Source organism: Haematobia irritans, chromosome 3 (assembly GCF_050003625.1).
Source record: "Haematobia irritans isolate KBUSLIRL chromosome 3, ASM5000362v1, whole genome shotgun sequence".
Taxonomy (NCBI): Eukaryota; Metazoa; Arthropoda; class Insecta; order Diptera; family Muscidae; genus Haematobia; species Haematobia irritans.
This window is the reverse complement of record NC_134399.1, coordinates 203,802,624-203,822,039: the sequence shown is the minus strand read 5'-3', so window position 1 is coordinate 203,822,039 and position 19,416 is coordinate 203,802,624. Positions and strand designations below refer to the sequence as shown.

Here is a 19,416-nt window from a genome sequence, read left to right as displayed (position 1 = left end):
TATACCGATCGTCTTAGAATTAAATTCTGAGTCGATTTAGCGATGTCCGTCTGTCTGTCCGTCCGTCTGTCTGTCTGTCTGTCTGTCTGTCTGTCCATCCGTCTGTCTGTCTGTTCATGTATTTTTGTGCGCAAAGTACAGGTCGCAGTTTAAGTCCGATCGTCCTCAAATTTGGCAAAAATTGGTTCAGATTTAGATATAGCTGTCATATATATTTATCCCCGATCTGGTTATAATTGGCGTGTTTATCAACCGATGTTCTTCAAATTCCGTACATCCAAATATTTTATGAGTCTCGATAAACTTGCAAAATATCAGCTAAATCGGTTCAGATTTAGATATATCTCTTATATATATCTTTCGACCGATTTAGTCTCAGATGACCACAGAGGCCAAAGCTTACTACCGATTTTCGTGAAATTTTGCATAAAGAGTAGGAATGACATTCTACCAATGTTTGGTAAATTTGATTGAAATCGGTTCAGATTTAGATATAGCTCCCATATATATATCTTTCGTCCGATTTGCACTTATATGACCTCAAAAGCCAGAGTTTTGCCCTGACGTGCTTCAAATTTTACACGAGAGGTAGGTTTAACGGTGTCGTTATGTGTGCCAAATTTGGTTAAAATCGGTTCAGATTTAGATATAGCTCCCATATATATCTTTCGTCCGATTTGGACTTATATGGCCTCAAAAGCCAGAGTTTTGCCCTGACTTGCTTCAAATTTTACACTAGGAGTTCGTTTAATAGTATCGGTAAGTGTGCCAAATTTGGTTGAAATCGGTTCAGATTTAGATATAGCTCCCATATATATCTTTCGCCCGATATATACGTACACCAGAGTTGGGGAAATATGGTAGACTTTTTCATATTTTATACCCATTTTCAATGGGATTTTCCTCCAATTGACTGGATAGTTTCCACAGAGAATATGTTTAATATGATAATTAAGTGTGTCAAGTTTGATCTTATTTGGTTCAGATTTAGATAAAGCCTCCATATATTCATTTTTCCGGTTTATTCTGTGATGATTTCCACATATATTAGTCATATACTACACACTGCAATGCCAGAATTTCCACAGAACGGTTGAGTTTTAAATAAGGCTCCAAGTCGCCCGACTTGACCAAATAATATATCACAACCCACACTTGACCACATCTTGGCGAGATCTAACCAATATCCTTGTAAAATCGCCACTTATGAGTAGCAAAAATGCTAAATATTAATAAAATTGTCCTATATCTCGAATACATATGTATCGCCTGATAAATCATAAATGTTCTTTTGTATAATTTCATTAAAATTTCTCTCGCTTCATATTTCCGATATTTTCTTACTAACATTGTGTTTCATGCCAGGGCGTTAGCTGATTTAAATTTTAATTCTAGAGTTTTTGTAGAAGTACAAAAAATTTTCTCCATTAAAAGTATTTGTATCTGGAAATGAAAACCTTTATATAGCTCCTATCAAATTTGAAGTAGTTGGTAACACAAATGATTGTCTACATAGTGGTGAAGAGTATAATATAGTCGGCTCCGCCCGAATTTAGACTTTACTTACTTGTTATACCCTCCACCATAGGATGGGGGTATATTAACTTTGTCATTCCGTTTGTAACACATCGAAATATTGCTCTAAGACCCCATAAAGTATATATATTCTGGGTCGTGGTGAAATTCTGAGTCGATCTAAGCATGTCCGTCCGTCCGTCCGTCTGTCCGTCTGTCCGGCTGTCCGTCCGTCTGTGGAAATCACGCTAACTTCCGAACGAAACAAGCTATCGACTTGAAACTTGGCACAAGTAGTTGTTATTGATGTAGGTCGGATGGTATAGAAAATCGGCCATATCGGACCACTTTTACGTATAGCTCCCATATAAACCGATCCCAAAATTTGGCTTGGGGAGCCTCCCGGAGCAGCAAAATTCATCCGATCCGGTTGAAATTTGGTACCTGATGTTAGTATACGGCCTCTAACAACCATGTAAAAATTGGTCCATATCGGTCCATAATTATATATAGCTCCCATATAAACCGATCCCCAGATTTGACCTCCGGAGCCTCTTGGAGGAGCAAAATTCATCCGATCCGGTTGAAATTTAGTACGTGGTCTTAGTATACGGTCTCTAACACCCATGCAAAAATTGGTCCATGTCGGTCCATAATTATATATAGCCCCCATATAAACCGATCCCCAGATTTGACCTCCGGAGCCTCTTGGAGGGGAAAAATTCATCCGATCCGGTTGAAATGTGGTACCTGATGTTAGTATACGGTCTCTAACAACCATGCAAAAATTGGTCCATATCGGTCCATAATTATATATAGCCCCCATATAAACCGATCCCCAGATTTGACCTCCGGAGCCTATTGGAGGGGCAAAATTCATCCGATCCTGTTGAAATTTGGTACCTGATGTTAGTATACGGCCTCTAACAACCATGCAAAAATTGGTCCATATCGGTTCATAATTATATATAGCTCCCATATAAACCGATCCCCAGATTTGAACTCCGGAGCCTCTTGGAGGAGCAAAATTCATCCGATCCAATTGAAATTTAGTACGTGGTGTTAGTATATAGTCTCTAACAACCATGCAAAAAGTGGTCCATATTGGTTCATAAATATATATAGCTCCCATATAAACCGATCCCCAGATTTGACCTCAGGAGCCTCTTGGAGGAGCGAAATTCATCCGATCCAGTTGAAATTTGGTACATGGTGTTAGTATATGGTATCTAACAACCATGCAAAAATTGGTCCATATCGGTCCATAATTATATATAGCAAAAGTCATCCGATGCGGTTGAAATTTGGTACATTTTGTCAATATATGGCCTCTAACAGCCATGTAAAAATTGGTAAATATCGGTCTTTAGTTATGTATAGCCGATGACTTATTACACAAAAATTGGTCCATATCGCCAAAAATAATCTACCAAAACTTTATTTCCATAGAAAATTTTGTCAAATTTTATTACTATAGAAAGTTGTGTCAAAATTTCATTTCTATAGAAAGTTTTGTCAAACGTTTATTTCTATAGAAATGTTTGTCAAAATTTTATTTCCATAGAAAGTTTTGTCAAAATTTTATTTTTATAGAAAATTTTGTAAAAAATTTATTTCTGTAGAAAATTTTGTCAACATTTCATTTCTATACAAAATTTTGTCCACATTTTACTTCCATAGAAAATTTTGTCAACATTTTATTTCTATAGAAAATTTTGTCAAGTTTTTATTTCTATAGAAAATTTTGTCAAAATTTTATTTCTATAGAAGATTTTGTCAAGTTTTCATTTCTATAGAAAATTTTGTCAAACTATATTATATACGTATTTAATCGGCCTTTTTTTGTTTAATATATACCCCGTATGGGCTAACTTACAATTTTGAAGACAGTGTTAAAAAGTTTTACGATACCTTGCTATCGGCAAGTGTTATCGCAACCCAAGTAATTCGATTGTGGATGACAGCCTTTAGTAGAAGTTCCTACGCAATCCATGGTGGAGGGTACATAAGATTCGGCCTGGCCGAACTTACGGCCGTATATACTTGTTTTTTACTAACATTGTGTTCCACCCTAGTGCATTAGCCGACTTAAATTTTGAGTCTATAGATTTTCTAGAAGTCTATCAAATTCTGTCCAGATCGAGTGGTATTTAAATGTATGTATTTGGGACAAACCTTTATATATAGCCCCCAACACATTTGACGGATGTGATATGGTATCGAAATTTTAGATCTACAGAGTGGCGCAGGGTATAATATAGTCGGCCCCGCCCGACTTTAGACTTTCCTTACTTGTTATAAAAATATATGCAGAAGATTTTTGGCATCTGTTCATATTATGACGGGGCCTTTATGTAAGTTTATATCATAATTTAATTTATTGAAAATACAGTAGAATTCGGTTATAGCGACCGCCAAGGGACCGAAATTATACGTCGTTATAACCGAACGTCGTTGTATCCAAATAAGTGTACACAATATGTTTAAGTTTTTTTCTTTTTATCATGTATATTTATATTTATTGAGATTGCAAATAGTTTAGAATTGTGGTTTGTTTTCTATTTACAAGAATTTCTTTAAATAATTTACTTTCAATAATTTCAACGGAACTATATAAACTCTCTGATATATCAGAACCCCCAAATCGTAAATACTGTTTTAATGTGTGCACTGCACTCAAGGTTTCTGTCCTAGTTGGAATTTTGATTGGCTCATCTTCGTCATCTTGTTCATTATCGCTGTGAGTTTCATCATTTTCTTTTGTGTTCTCCACTATTTCTCTCAATGATGGCTCTTCTGATGTCACAACGTTGTCATCGACATTTACGAACTTATCCCAGTCCTGGTTTGAACTCTAACTCATCCCAAACTGGTTTGAATATTTCTTCTTTGTCATTTGCACCTCTGTTTGGGATAGTCGAAAACAAATTCTGTGATTCCCTGCAGTATATGTTTCTTTATTTAGTATTGCCTGACGACAAAAAATGGAATGAAAAAAATAAAAATTAGTACACAGAACTTACATCGTCGTTATAAACGAATGTCCATTCCAAAGCAGACGTGCAAATTGGTCGTTAAATGCAGATGGTTGCTAAAACCGGAGACGTTCTAAGCGAATGCTTGCGCATGTACAAACTATTAAGAACCAAACTTGCTTTGAAAATCCGTCGTTATAAGCGGACGGTCTTTATAACCGAGGTCGCTATAAATGAATTCTACTGTAGTAGCTAATTGGTCTAAATTTCTTTTAGACTTCTAAAATTCTAACATTTGTCGGTATGCAACTGGCATCAAATGTAAAATTTAGGGCTAGAAGTAAGATAATTTATATCGCTCCATTTTTTGTGGATGGTACACTTAGGCTGATGAAAAATGCTGGAGTCGGAGTCGAGCAAAATTGGCTCGACTCCACAGCCCTGGTCTCACGGCTTTATTTGTTTGTAGTGTGATTATTATCACCAATTTCCTCACAATTACCATTTTGCAACGGGTATAGAGATTTTTTAATTAATATATTTTGAGTAATGTAGAATGAAAACATAGTAAGATTCGCTACATTTTATATCTTCTTCAGCATTTTAAAGTAATTCTTGGAAGACATGTATTCACATGTGCTCGCGAATATATGTTTCAAAAATAATGTCTTATACATTATGTAAATTCTCTTTTTGAATCCATTAAAAACTAATCCCTTACATTTTTCGTAATGTTTTACAAAGACGATTTTACAACAAAAAATTTCTAAACCTTTTTGAAATGTGGTGTGGCAAACTAAACCCTTAAATAAGTAAATTTATCGTGAACATCTAATGCATCCATCCACCATTCAAAATGAGTTAATTAATGAAATTTCTTATTCTTCGTCACTCTTCGATGAAAACTTTAATATTAATTGGTGAGATTTAGTTGGAAACTTCCCCAAATATGTTTGCGTCACTCACACACGCATACGTATGTTAAGAAGATTCGTTTTTTATGCAACATTAAACTACATTAGACACTCTTCTACTCTCAATGATGCCTGGGTTAAACTAAGAGACAAAGTAACGGAAACTTTCATAGACCCACATAAGAACGGTCGAAGAGTCTTTGTGAAGACAGACATGCACGCATATGTGTTCATGTGAAAGTTTGACAAATTACAGAGGACATCAAATGTGACATTGAATATTTGGCTGTATGGCAACAGAATAATGATGGTAGTTTTTAACAACGACTACTACTCAAGGTGGTGTCCATGTTTGTAGTTATGGGAAGTTATTTTGGTATTGGTGAAGGTGGTGATGCTAGTGGTTACCCTAACTAAAAAGTTTTCATTACATATGCATGAGTACATAGACGAGTACATGGAGAACTCCCCCCCACAGAAAAAGAGAATTGATTTGAAAGTTTCTTTGGAGAAAAGTGACATGATTAATGTATGACAGCATTCAGACATTGTATACTTTATAAACCATCACATTTTTAAATGTGATGGAGGATATTTTAAAGAAAAATAAATTAATAAAATTTCGGAAGCATAAGAAAATAAATAAGTGTAAGAGAATTGATTTCATTTATTCCCAGGGTAAACTTGGTAACCACATCTCATTACAATTAGCGTTACCAGTAGTAAAACTGTCATTACATGTTACATTTGTCATTCCGTTTGTAACACATCGAAATATTGCTCTAAGACCCCATAAAGTATATATATATATATATATAATATATATATATATATATATATATATATATATATATATATATATATATATATATATATATATATATATATATATATATATATATATATATATATATATATATAATATATATATATATATATATATATATATATATATATATATATATATATATATATATATATATATATATATATATATATATATATATATATATATAATATATATATATATATATATATATATATATATATATATATATATATATATATATATATACAGTAGAATTCGGTTATAGCGAACGCCAAGGGACCGAAATTATACGTCGTTATAACCGAACGTCGTTGTATCCAAATAAGGGTACACAATATTTTTAAGTTTTTTTTTTTATCATACATTTATTGAGATTGGAAATAGTTTAGAATTGTGATTTGTTTTCTATTTACAAGAATTTATTTTAATAATTTACTTTCAATAATTTCAGTCGTAACAGTAGTAAATACTGTTTTAATGTATGCACCGCACTCAATGTTTCTGTCCTAGTTGGAATTTTGATTGGCTCATCTTCGTCATCTGGTTCATTATCGCTGTGAGTTTCATCATTTTCTTTTGTGTTCTCCACTATTTCTCTCAATGAAGGCTCTTCTGATGTTACGACGTTGTCATCGACATTTACGAACTCATCCCAAACTGGTTTGAATATTTCTTCTTTGTCATTTGCACCTCTGTTTGGGATAGTCGAAAGCAAATTCTGTGATTCCCCGCAGTATATGTTTATTTATTTAGTATTGGCTGACGACAAAAAATGGAATGAAAAAAATAAAAATTAGTACACAGAACTTACGTCGTCGTTATAACCGAATGTCCATTCCAAAGCAGACGTGCAAATTGGTCGTTAAAAGCAGATGGATTCTGAGTCGATCTGAGCACGTCCGTCCGTCTGTTAAAATCACGCTAACTTCCGAACGAAACCAGCTATCGACTTGAAATATGGCACAAGTAGTTGTTATTGATGTAGGTCGGATTTTAATGCAAAGGGGCCATATCGGTCCACTTTTACGTATAGCCCCCATATAAACGGACCCCCAAATTTGGTTTGCGAATTCTCTAAGAGAAGCAAATTTCATCCGATCCGGCTGAAATTTAGTACATGATGTCACCATATGATCTCTAACAACCATGCAAAAATTGGTCCACATCGGTCCATAATTATATATAGCCCCCATATAAACCGATCCCCAGATTTGGCTTGCGGAGCCTCTAAGAGAAGCAAATTTCATCCGGTCCGGCTGAAATTTGGTACGTGGTGTGATTATATGGTCTCAAACAACTATGCAAAAATTGGTCCATATCGGTCAATAATTATATATAGCCCCATATAAACCGATCCCCCGATTTGGTTTGCGGAGCCTCTAAGAGAAGCAAATTTCATCCGATCCGCCTGAAATTTGGTACATGGTGTGAGCATATGGTCTCAAATAATTATGCAAAAATTGGTCCACATCGGTCAATAATTATATATAGCCCCCATATAAACCGATCCCCCGATTTGGTTTGCGGAGCCTCTAAGAGAAGCAAATGTCATCCGATCAGCATGAAATTTTGTACATGGTGTTAGTACAGGGTCTTTAATGACCATGCAAAAATTTGTACACATCGGTCCATAATTATAAATAGCCCCCATATAAACCGATCACCAGATTTGACCTCCGGAGCCCCTTGGAAGAGCAAAATCCATCCGATTCGGTTGAAATTTGGTACGTGATGTTAGTATATGGTATCCAACAACCATGCAGAAATTGGTTCATATCAGTCCATAATTATATAGCCCCCATATAAACCGATCCCCAGATTTGACTTCCGCCGCTGTTGGAGATGCAAAATTCATCCGATCTGGCTGAAATTTGGTACGTGGTAGTAGTATATGATATTTAACAACCATGCCAAAAGTGGTCTATATCAGTCCATAATCATATACAGCCCCCATATAAACCCATCCCGAGATTTGCTCTTGGAGGAGCAAATTTCATCCGAGTCAGTTGAAATTTGGGACATTGTGCTAGTATATGGCCGTTAACAACCATGCCTAGCTAGGCCCATATCGGTCTATAGTTATATATAGCCCTCAGATAAATCGATCCCCAATCACACAAAACTTGGTCCATATCAAGTTCTTAATTGTGTATAGCCCCCATATAAGCGACTCCCATATTTCAATTCTGGCTCTCTACGTACCGTGCAAAAGTCCATATCGATTCGTAATTATTTGTAGACTTACCTATAGATACCTTTTTTGTCTAATATATACCACGTATGGACTAACTCCAAATTTAGAAAACGATGTTAAGAAGTTTTAAGATACCACAACCCAAAAAATTCGATTGTGGATGATAGTATTTCGCAGAAGTTTCTAAGCAATCCATGGTGGAGGGTACATAAACTTCGGCTTGGCCGAACTTACGGCCGTATATACTTGTTCTGCCTTAAAATCATGTTTATTGTAGAGTTTTTTTAGTATGTACGAATTCAAAATAGTGATAATATACATGGAAAAAAATAACTTAGATCGCTTTAGACCGAACAAAGCTTTTTGCCCTTTTTGGAGTGGAAATTTTTAGAACTTTAGTCACAGGCTACGTACAATATTAACCATAACTTTTGATAGAAGTGTCCAATAAATTCGAACTTTTGCCAGGATGCAATTCACATCAATCCGAATAAAAAACAACGAGCTCCATGAAAAAATGCTAACTCAACTTAGCGTTGTCTGGAATGAGGGCATCGATATAACCCGACCTGTATATGTATATGACGCATGTTGGTTCATTAGTGATAGTTGCTCTAAATTTTTACCCTTATTTTAGTTATAATAATGAAAACAAACACACACACACATATGCAGTTATAGATGAATGAAAATTATCTATGATTTTTCATCCATCAATCTTTGGCTAGTGCCACCCACCAGCAACCATTACAAATGGTATTTACAAAATATTTTGGTATGGTTTGAAAAAGCCATTTTAATTAATCATTAGTTTAGTTTATTTTTCTAGTTGTTGTTATCGTTGTAGAAAAACATTTTCTATTTGTTTTTGTAATGGTGTTGGAAAACATAAATTATTGTCAATGACAAGAGCTGTTAATCAATCAATATTTATTTACAGCCTCTTGCCTCTATAGATACACATAGGGTCGATGAATGATGGAAACCCAGGTACCTTATCCTGCAAAAGGATACATGTAAATTTTTTTACCAAAATCATGGTTGTTTTTTTAAGATCCTTTAAAATGGTTAATCTAAATATCTTATATTTTCTAATCAAGCAGAGAAATCATCGTATGTGAAAAAATATAATTATTTCATTAAATCGTTCATATCATCCTCTAAGTAATTCTGCTCAAAAAAAAACTTACAATTAAATCTTTTCTTTTTCAACGTTATCTTCAATCAGTCAAATCAGTCCCTTTTGTAAAGGCAAACACGACAAAAAAATACAAGAACTCCTGTAGAAAGTAAATCCACTTAGTAACCTCATATGCAGATAATTTTTGTACTCGAGCTGGTTGGGAGAAAAAGGACATGTTTTAATGCTCACATGCTGATAGCAATCAGCATATGTTGTACACACACACACACTTGCATTCTCACTCATAAAACCCAGTGAAATCATTGACAGGCGAATACATGCACCCACACTCTCTCACATGTTACTCGTATCATTTAAAATAAATAAATCCTTTTTTTGTACTCCTTTATTTTTTTTTTTTTGTGTACAATTTGCATTTAGTTGGGTATTCATGAATGTCTGTGATGTGGTTGCTTAGAATTGATTACGAATCCTTTTCTCTCCTTTGTCCTCTATGTGGGTGTAAGGAACGTAAAAAAAAACAGAATGTTAACAAAATTAAAACCGGATATAAGAAGGTCTTCGTAGTCATGTGCATGTAAATTAAAGCAATACATTTAACCAGTCTTCTTTGCAATCTTTCTCACACATCCTATATCGTTTGTTGTAATTTCCAATCGATTTTTTGTTTGAAATGCTAAAAAATGTGAACTCTTCCTTTTGCAATACGAAACGACAAGAACAGTGGTTTTGGCCATTTTGGAAGTAATCTGAAAAATTCTAACGTCATCGATTAATTTTTAAAAATCCATATCCATTTTTTATATAACCTCCATCAAATAGCCACTACGTGATATAGCAGGGATTTTGGTGAATTCGGAGTCGTAAACACTGTGCTCGACTCCGACTGAATCAAATTTTAACAAGTATATACGGCCGTAAGTTCCGCAAGGCCGCATCTTATGTACCCTCCACCATGGATTGCGTAGAAACTTCTACGAAAGACTGTCATCCACAAATTTCAACTCGCTCGGATGAAATTTGCTCCTCCAAGAGGCTCCAAAACCAAATCTCGGGATCGGTTTATATGGGGGCTATAATTGATTATGGACTGATATGGACCACTTTTGGCATGGTTGTTAAATATCATATACTACCACCACGTACCAAATTTCAAAAGGCACCGGAGGTCAAATATGACGATCGGTTTATATGGGAGCTATATATAATTATGGACTGATGGACTGAACCACTTCCTGCATGGTTGTTGGATACCATATACTAGGTTAGGTTAGGTTAGGTTAGGTTAGGTTAGGTGGCAGCCCGATGTATCAGGCTCACTTAGACTATTCAGACCATTGTGACACGACATTGGTGAACTTTTCTCTTATCACTGCACAGTGCTGCCCGATTCCATGTTAAGCTTAATGACAAGGGACCTCCTTTTTATAGCCGATTTCGAACGGCGTTCCACATTGCAGTGAAACCACTTAGAGAAGCTTTGAAACCCTCAGAAATGTCACCAGCATTACTGAGGTGGGATAAACCACCGCTGAAAAACTTTTTGGTGTTCGGTCGAAGCAGGAATCGAACCCACGACCTTGTGTATGCAATGAGGGCTTGCTAACCATTGCGCCACGGGGGCTCCCTACCATATACTAATATCACGTACCAAATTTCAACCGAATGGGAAGAATTTTGCTCTTCCAAGGTGCTCCGGAGGTCAAATCTGGGGATCGATTTATATGGGGCCTATATATAAGTATGGACCGATATCGACCAATTTTTGCATGGGTGTTTGAGGCCATATATTAACATCACGTACCAAATTTCAACTGAATAAGATGCATTTTGGTCTTCTAAGAGGTTCCGGAGGTCAAATGTGGTGATCGGTTTATATGGGGGTATATATAATTATGGACAGATGTGGACCATTTTTTGCACGGTTGTTAGAGACCATATACTAACACCACGTACCAAATCTCAGCCGGAACGGATGAAATTTGCTTCTCTTAGAGGCCTCACAAGCCAAATTTGGGGGTCCGTTTATATGGGGGCTATACGTAAAAGTGGACCGATATGACCCACTTGCAATAAAGGGTGATAGGTCAAAATTTGGTCAAGGGAAAACGCGTGTAAATCGGTGAAATCGTTTATTTAAAAAATCAAATTAAATTTCTTTTTCAAGTTCAATTAGTATAAAATTCAGGAAAAATATCCAGTTAGGCTTTCGCTTTTCCAAATCCGAATTGCCGGGCCTCACGCTTGACACATGCCATCAGATTTTGTACAGCCACCTTGTCCACCTTCTTCGCCGCAGAAAGCCAGTTTGCCTTGAACTGCTGCTCGTCCTTAGCAGTTTTTTTGGTCTTCTTTAGGTTCCGCTTGACAATAGCCCAGTATTTCTCAATTGGGCGGAGCTCTGGCGTGTTGGGAGGGTTCTTGTCCTTGGGAACCACCTGCACGTTGTTGGTGGCGTACCACTCCATGGCCTTTTTACCATAATGGCGAGATGATAAATCCGGCCAAAACAGTACGGAACAACCATGTTTCTTCAGGAAAGGCAGCAGACGTTTATTCAAACACTCTTTCACGTAAATTTCTTGGTTGACAGTCCCGGAAGCTATGAAAATGCTGCCTTTCAAGCCACAGGTACAGATGGCTTGCCAAACCAGATATTTCTTTGCGAACTTTGACAGTTTTATGTGCTTGAAAATATCTGCTACCTTTCCCCTTCCTTTTGCCGTATAAAACTCCTGTCCCGGAAGCTGCTTGTAGTCGGCTTTGACGTAGGTTTCGTCGTCCGTTACCACGCAGTCAAACTTCGTCAGCATCGTCGTGTACAGCCTCCGGGATCGCGCTTTGGCCGTCGTATTTTGTTTATCATCGCGATTTGGAGTCACTACCTTCTTGTAAGTCGATAGTCCGGCTCGTTTTATGGCTCGATGCACGGTTGTAGACAATACACCCAGCTTATTTGCGGCATCTCGGAGAGAGAGGTTAGGGTTTCGCTTGAAACTACCGGCAACTCTCTTTGTCGTCTCAGCGGCTTCCGGTTTTCGATTTCCCCCCGATCCAGACTTCATGGCTGCCGACAAACGTTCCCCAAACACTTAAAATACAGTTGTAACGGTTGATTTGGCAACTTTTAGCGATTTTGCCAGCTTTGCATGCGAGTAGCTCGGATTTTCACGATGCGCAAGCAAAATTTTGATACGTTGCTCTTCTTGCTTGGACTGCATTTTGACAACTGAAGAGTGAATTCCAAAATCAAAATAGGAGCAACATTCTACACACACACCTTCAAAATGAGGGGTATTCAGGTTTTTTAAATACAAAGTTGAAAGAAATACGTCAAGTTTAGCTTTGCGTGCGAGTAGCTCGGATTTTCACGATGCGCAAGCAAAATTTTGATACGCTGCTCTTCTTGCTTGGACTGCATTTTGACAACTGAAGAGTGAATTCCAAAATCAAAATAGGAGCAACATTCTACACACACACCTTCAAAATGAGGGGTATTCAGGTTTTTTAAATACAAAGTTGAAAGAAATACGTCAAGTTTATATTGACCAAATTTACCATCCGACCTACATCAATAACAACTACTTGTGCCAAGTTTCAAGTCGATAGCTTGTTTCGTTCGGAAGTTAGCGTGATTTCAAAAGACGGACGGACATGCTCAGATCGACTCAGAATTTCACCACGACCCAGAATATATATACTTCATGGGGTCTTAGAGAAATATTTCGATGTGTTACAAACGGAATGACAAAGTTAATATACCCCCATCCTATGGTGGTGGGTATAAAAACGTAATCATTGCTTCTTTTCTTAAACTTTTCGATACCAATCTTTGCGTCCCTCCGATTAAATCGTAAGTGTTTGAAGTAAGGAAATTTTTCCTTAAAGTAAAGAAATATATTTTTGATTTAAAGATTATTAACTTATCTCAGGTATTGAATCTTTGAATTAAATATACAAAAAACACTTTCAAATAAAAGATAAGACTTATTTTGAGAATTTTGCATTTTTGATTAAAAGTTTTTTTTTTTTTTTTTTTGAAATTAAGAAAGCATTTTTTTATATTTGGATTTTTTAAACTGACATTTAATTGTATATAAATAGCTTTTATCGAAAAGAGAATGAAAATTCGATAATTGAGATATTTATCCTAATTTTAATTTCATAGAGCCTAGATTTGAATACAGATAGCTCCCTAAAAAATTTGTTAATTTTAAAGAAATCATATCTTTGGCTCATAATATTGGAGCCACCGTGGTGCAATGGTTAGATGCAAAGGGTTGTGTGTTCAAACTCAGTTTCGACCAAACACTAAAAAATTTTTTCAGCGGTGGATTATCCCACCTCAGTAATGATGGTGACATTTCTGAGTGTTTCAAAGCTTCTCTAAGTGGTTTCACTGCAATGTGGAATGCCGTTCGGACTCGGCTTTAAAAAGGAGGTCCCTTGTTATTGAGCTTAACATAGAATCGGGCAGCTCTCAGTGATAACAGAGAAGTTCACCACTGTGGTATCACAATGGACTGAATTGTCTATGTAATAGTCGGCCCTGCCCGACTTTCTACTTTACTCACTTCTTTAATAATGGACTCAATATTAATGACATACTAATTCTGTAGGTTCAGAATCAAATATAGCTCCATTTCTGTTCAGCTTGTGATAAAACTCTAATAATCATGTACCCCTTAATTTGTATACCCTGCGCCACACTGTGGAACAGGGTATTATAAGTTAGTTCATATGTTTGCAACACCCAGAAGGAGACGAGATAGACACATGGTGTCTTTGGCAATAATACTCAAGGAGGGTCCCTAAGTCAATCCAGCCATGTTCGTACGTCCGTCTGTCTGTGATCACATTTTTCTGATCAAAGTCTAGGTCGCAGGTTTAGTCCAATCGACTTCAAATTTGGCACAAGTTACTGTTTTGGGTCCAAAGTTACTGTTTTGTGTCCATTTCCGGATCCAAAAAGAATATTTTCACGACATTTTTGGCGACGTTTTTTTTTTTTTTTGCTGGGTAGTTTTTGATAGAATCAGATTTTTTTTCTGTGTATGCTGAAGATTGTTGGTGTTGGTTCATATTATGAAGTGGTTTCTATATAGACTCAATTTATTGAACTTACCATTTGGCCTAAACTTTGAAATGTAGACCACTGTGTATTTTTTACCCAAACTTGCAAAGTTTGCATACGATAATGAGGAAAAAGTAACTCATTACAGACGATTACTTCCATTCCACTGCATTTCGTATTTTCTTTCTATAAAATTTCGAAATCTTTGGTGCATGACAACAAAATGTGATGAAGTTCGACGAAAATGGGTTTGGTTGGTGCTCCGGTTGTTTGTAAAGAATTTACAAAAATTCGCATTAATTTCTTCCTTCTCCAAAGCTGAGGTATTTGTTTGGAAATTCTACCAGCAATGTTTTTCTTTTTTTTTTTTGTTGCAAGTAAGCAGTAAAAAGTATTTAAAATATGCTATGACTGTAAAGAGTTTTTTTTTTTTGTTTAAATCCAAAATAAATTATGCTCATTTGGAAAAGTCTGGAAATGGTTAGAAAACGATACTCCAAAGACCAAAGGAAGCGGGGAAATATGCAACTATGAAAACTTATATGCATTTCAAATTAAGGCTTATATCCATTTTTCCTGTGTGGCATTACTTCCGTATCAACTCGATTGTAGAATTGGATTAGAGATGGGGCCCTTCAAAAGGCTGCACTTATGTGGTTGTCTTTTTGTGATTGGAAGTAATTTAACACCTTTCACAAATATTATCCAAAGACACCCACTTCGTTGGACATAGGGATGACATTAAGTGGAGGACCTAGCACATAAAATCTCCCAGCCATGTGAAACCCCATTTGTTTAGTAAGAGAAACTAACGAAATCCTTAGTCCTTGTTTACGTCCTTGCCCTAGACATTATTTATGTTGGTCACTCAGTGTATGTTTGATGCTGTGTTGTCCTTAGTCATTTTATTGGTTTCCAGACAGCTTGTCGTCTTCAAGTGGCCGTTTTCTACTCGATTGTCATTTCAAGTGCTACATGGTATTCTCCCGTCTAACTAACCCAGACTACCACTTGAAGCCGCCACAGTGTCTAGGACAGTCGTTGTTGTATTGCCTTAAGACATTGAAGTTTTATTTTTTTTTTTTGTATTCGCCTATAGGCTAAGACCTCACAGGACGTGTGGTTTAGGATTTCCCTCGATTTAGTTTGTTAGTTTCTGTCATCTGTGATTGTTTTCCCAATGTGACATTTAACATATTTCTCTGACACTTTCCCATGTGAGCGCTTTGCTTTGTTCTTTATGTCAAGTATGATGATGCTATGGGGGAAATGTCCGGTTTTTGGCGGTCAACCGTATTGTAATGGGAGTAATGAGTCGGGCGGTATCGATTGATTTGGGTGTTTTAAGTATGTGGACGGGTGTGATTGTTATTGTTTGTCCTCCAACGTCCTTAAGTGTTAGGGAAATCCTTCTATTTCAAAACAAATCGCCCTTTAAACTCCACCTTGTAAATATTCCAAAATATGCTTCAAATTCGATTTAGGCATGCTCTATAATAATATCTCAAGTGTGAAATAATGATGCTAATAATCGAGATAATCTTATGCAATAGGAAGTAACGCTTTGAAAATGCTGTCTTTAAGAATCGATTTCATGGATATCGTTTGTAGAAGATATCTGTCTGGTGTTAGGCTGGTACTGTAAAGAGCAAATCCCTATATTGTAGGGTATGAACATATATTCTAAAAGTATTCCCGCTACTCAGAAAAAAATTAGACTGCTTTGTGGGAAAATGAACTAGCTAGTGCGAAAAATAAATTTCCTGAAAAGCTTGTTTAAAATAACAACATTCTTAAAAGAGCGATATACCATAAACTCTAGGCTCTATAAAATAACAAGTATAAACGGCCGTAAGTTCGGCCAGGTCGAATCTTATGTACCCTCCACCATGGATTGCATTGAAACTTGTACTAAAGACTGCCATCCACAATCGAATTACTTGGGTTGCGGTAACACTTGCCGATGGCAAGGTTTCTCAAAACTTCTTAACACCGTCTACTTAATTGTAAGTTAGTCCATACGGGGTATATATTAAACAAAAAAAGGTCGATTAAATACAATATAATTCAGTTTGACAAAATTTTCTATAGAAATAAAATTTTGACAAAATTTTCTATAAAAATAAAATTTTGACATAATTTTCTATAGAAATAAAATTTTAACAAAAATTTCTATAGTCATAAAATTTTGACAAAATTTTCTATCGAAATAAAATTTTAACAAAATTTTCTATCGAAATAAAATGTTGACAAAATTTTCTATAATAATAAAATTTTGACAAAATTTTCTATAGAAATAAAATTTTGCTAGATTACTTTTGGGGATCGGCTATATATAACTATAGAAGGATATGGACCAATTTTGGCATGGTTGTTAGCGGCCATATAATAGCACAATGTACAAAATTTCACCACGTACCAAATTTTAACCAGATCCGATAAATTTTGGTTCTCTAAGAACTCTGGAAGTCAAATCTGCGGATCGGTTTAAATGAGGGTTATATAATTAAGACCGGTATGGACCAAATTTTGCATGGTTGTTAGAGACCATATACTAACACCACGTATCAAATTTCAACCGGATTGGGTGAATTTTGCTCTTCCAAGGGGCTCCGGAGGTCAAATCTGGGGATCGGTTTATATGGCGGCTATATATAATTATGGACTGATATGAAGCAATTCATGCATGGTTGTTGGATACCATATACTAACATCACGTACCAAATTTCAACCGAATCGGATGAATTTTGCTCTTCCAAGGGGCTCCGGAGGTCAAATCTGGGGATTGTTTTATATGGGGGCTATATATAATTATGGACCGATTTCGACCAATTTTTGCATGGGTGTTTGAGGCCATATACTAACACCATGTACCAAATTTCAGCCGGATCGGATGAAATTTGCTTTTCTTAGAGGCTCCGCAAGCAAAATCGGGGGATCGGTTTATATGGGGGCTATATATAATTATTGACCGATGTGAACCAAATTTTGCATAGTGGTTAGCGACCATATACTAACACCATGTACCAAATTTCAGCCGGATCGGATGAAATTTGCTTCTCTTAGAGGGTCCGAAAACCAAATCGGGGGATCGGTTTATATGGGGGCTATATATAATTATGGACCGATGTGGACCGATTTTTGCATGGTTGCTAGAGACCATATACTAACAGCATGTACCAAATTTCGGTCGGATCGGATGAAATTTGCTTCTCTTAGAGGGTCCGAAAACCAAATCGGGGGATCGGTTTATATGGGGGCTATATATAATTATGGACCGATGTGGACCAATTTTTGCATGGTTGCTAGAGACCATATACTAACACCATGTACCAAATTTCAGCCGGATCGGATGAAATTGTCCGTTTATATGGGGGCTATACGTAAAAGTGGACCGATATGACCCATTTGCAATACCATCCGACCTACATCAATAACAAATACTTGTGCCAAGTTTCAAGTCGATAGCTTGTTTCGTTCGGAAGTTAGCGTGATTTCAACAGACGGATGGACGGACGGACGGACATGCTCAGATCGACTCAGAATTTCACCACGACCCAGAATATATATACTTTATGGGGTCTTAGAGCAATATTTCGATGTGTTACAAACGGAATGACAAAGTTAATATACACTGAAAAAAAAGCATACTCTGTTCCAAAGATTTTGTCTTTACTTTAAAAAATTTGGTATTGATTCCGAGTCAAAGAAGCGGAGAATACAAGTAAGGATACTTTTAAGACACAATTCTCTTTTAAATTTAGGTTTTGTGTACTTGCTTCTAGGAAGCAAATTTTAATTTTTCGCTTTCTCAGCTTTTTTTCTTCATATGCTATCAAAGTCCTTTAAAAACGAGTTAACGGCAACTTTATTTTCCAAATTTAGACTCGACTTCCAGTAGAAATTATGCTGTGTTTCAAGTAAAAAACGTCTTTAAAATAAAGTGTTGAAAAACATGTCCTATATTTGAACGATTTTTTGCTTTGTAGTCAAGATGCAAAAAGACAACAAATTTAAAGACAATTTCATTAAATTTAAAGAATTTTTCTGAATGATTAAAGTCAAGTTGACCTTAGCCTATAAATTTTTTCTTTCATGTTAAGATACCCATTTTTAAGTCAATTCACTTAATTATAAGGACAATACGACTTCATTGAAAAGTTTATCGACTTTTGGATAAGGAAAATAACTTTATTTTTGAGAAATGCGTCTTCTATTCTAAGCAAAATTTGTATTCGTATTTTAAAGACATGAAATCTTTGACCTCACGACAATATTTTTTTCAGTGTACCCCCATCCTATGGTGGAGGGTATAAAAATTTGTATACTGATTTCATTTATCAAATTTTTATTCCATTTTTTGTGATATATTAACAAAGTGAATAGCTTTGCTGAAAAATAATTTACACAATATTAATGACATATTTCAAGAAAACTTTCTCAAAATATAATAGTTCCATGAACTTAAATATAATTAAATTGGCTTTAGTGAAATATAAGGTAAACTTTTAGTTAGTGTATAGGCTAACACTTATTTTGAGGATTTAGCATCTTTAGTTCAAAGTTTTCTTGGAATTAAGAAAACATTTTGTACTTCGAAGTATTCTTTATAATTTCGATTTTTAAACTGGTATTTGTTTGTACGTGAATAGCTTTATTAATATACCGGTAATCAAAATGTGATAAATGAGGTCTGTATCCCAATTTTAATTTATTGATCGTAGATCTAAAGCATGATAAATCGCTAATAAATGTGTATATTTTAAAGAAG

General features: G+C 35.7%; 1 protein-coding gene across 1 annotated transcript in view; it reads right to left on the bottom strand.

Moving 5' to 3' along the window:
- The window catches only part of LOC142231386 (uncharacterized), a 75,330-nt gene that overhangs the window by 18,913 nt on the left and 37,001 nt on the right, over positions 1-19,416 (bottom strand). The window contains exons 2-3 of the mRNA XM_075301995.1: positions 6,670-6,890; positions 4,170-4,369 (exon numbers count right to left, since the gene is read on the bottom strand). Coding sequence (XP_075158110.1) covers positions 4,170-4,369; positions 6,670-6,890 — 421 coding nt within the window. The remainder of the gene's footprint in view (positions 1-4,169; positions 4,370-6,669; positions 6,891-19,416) is intronic.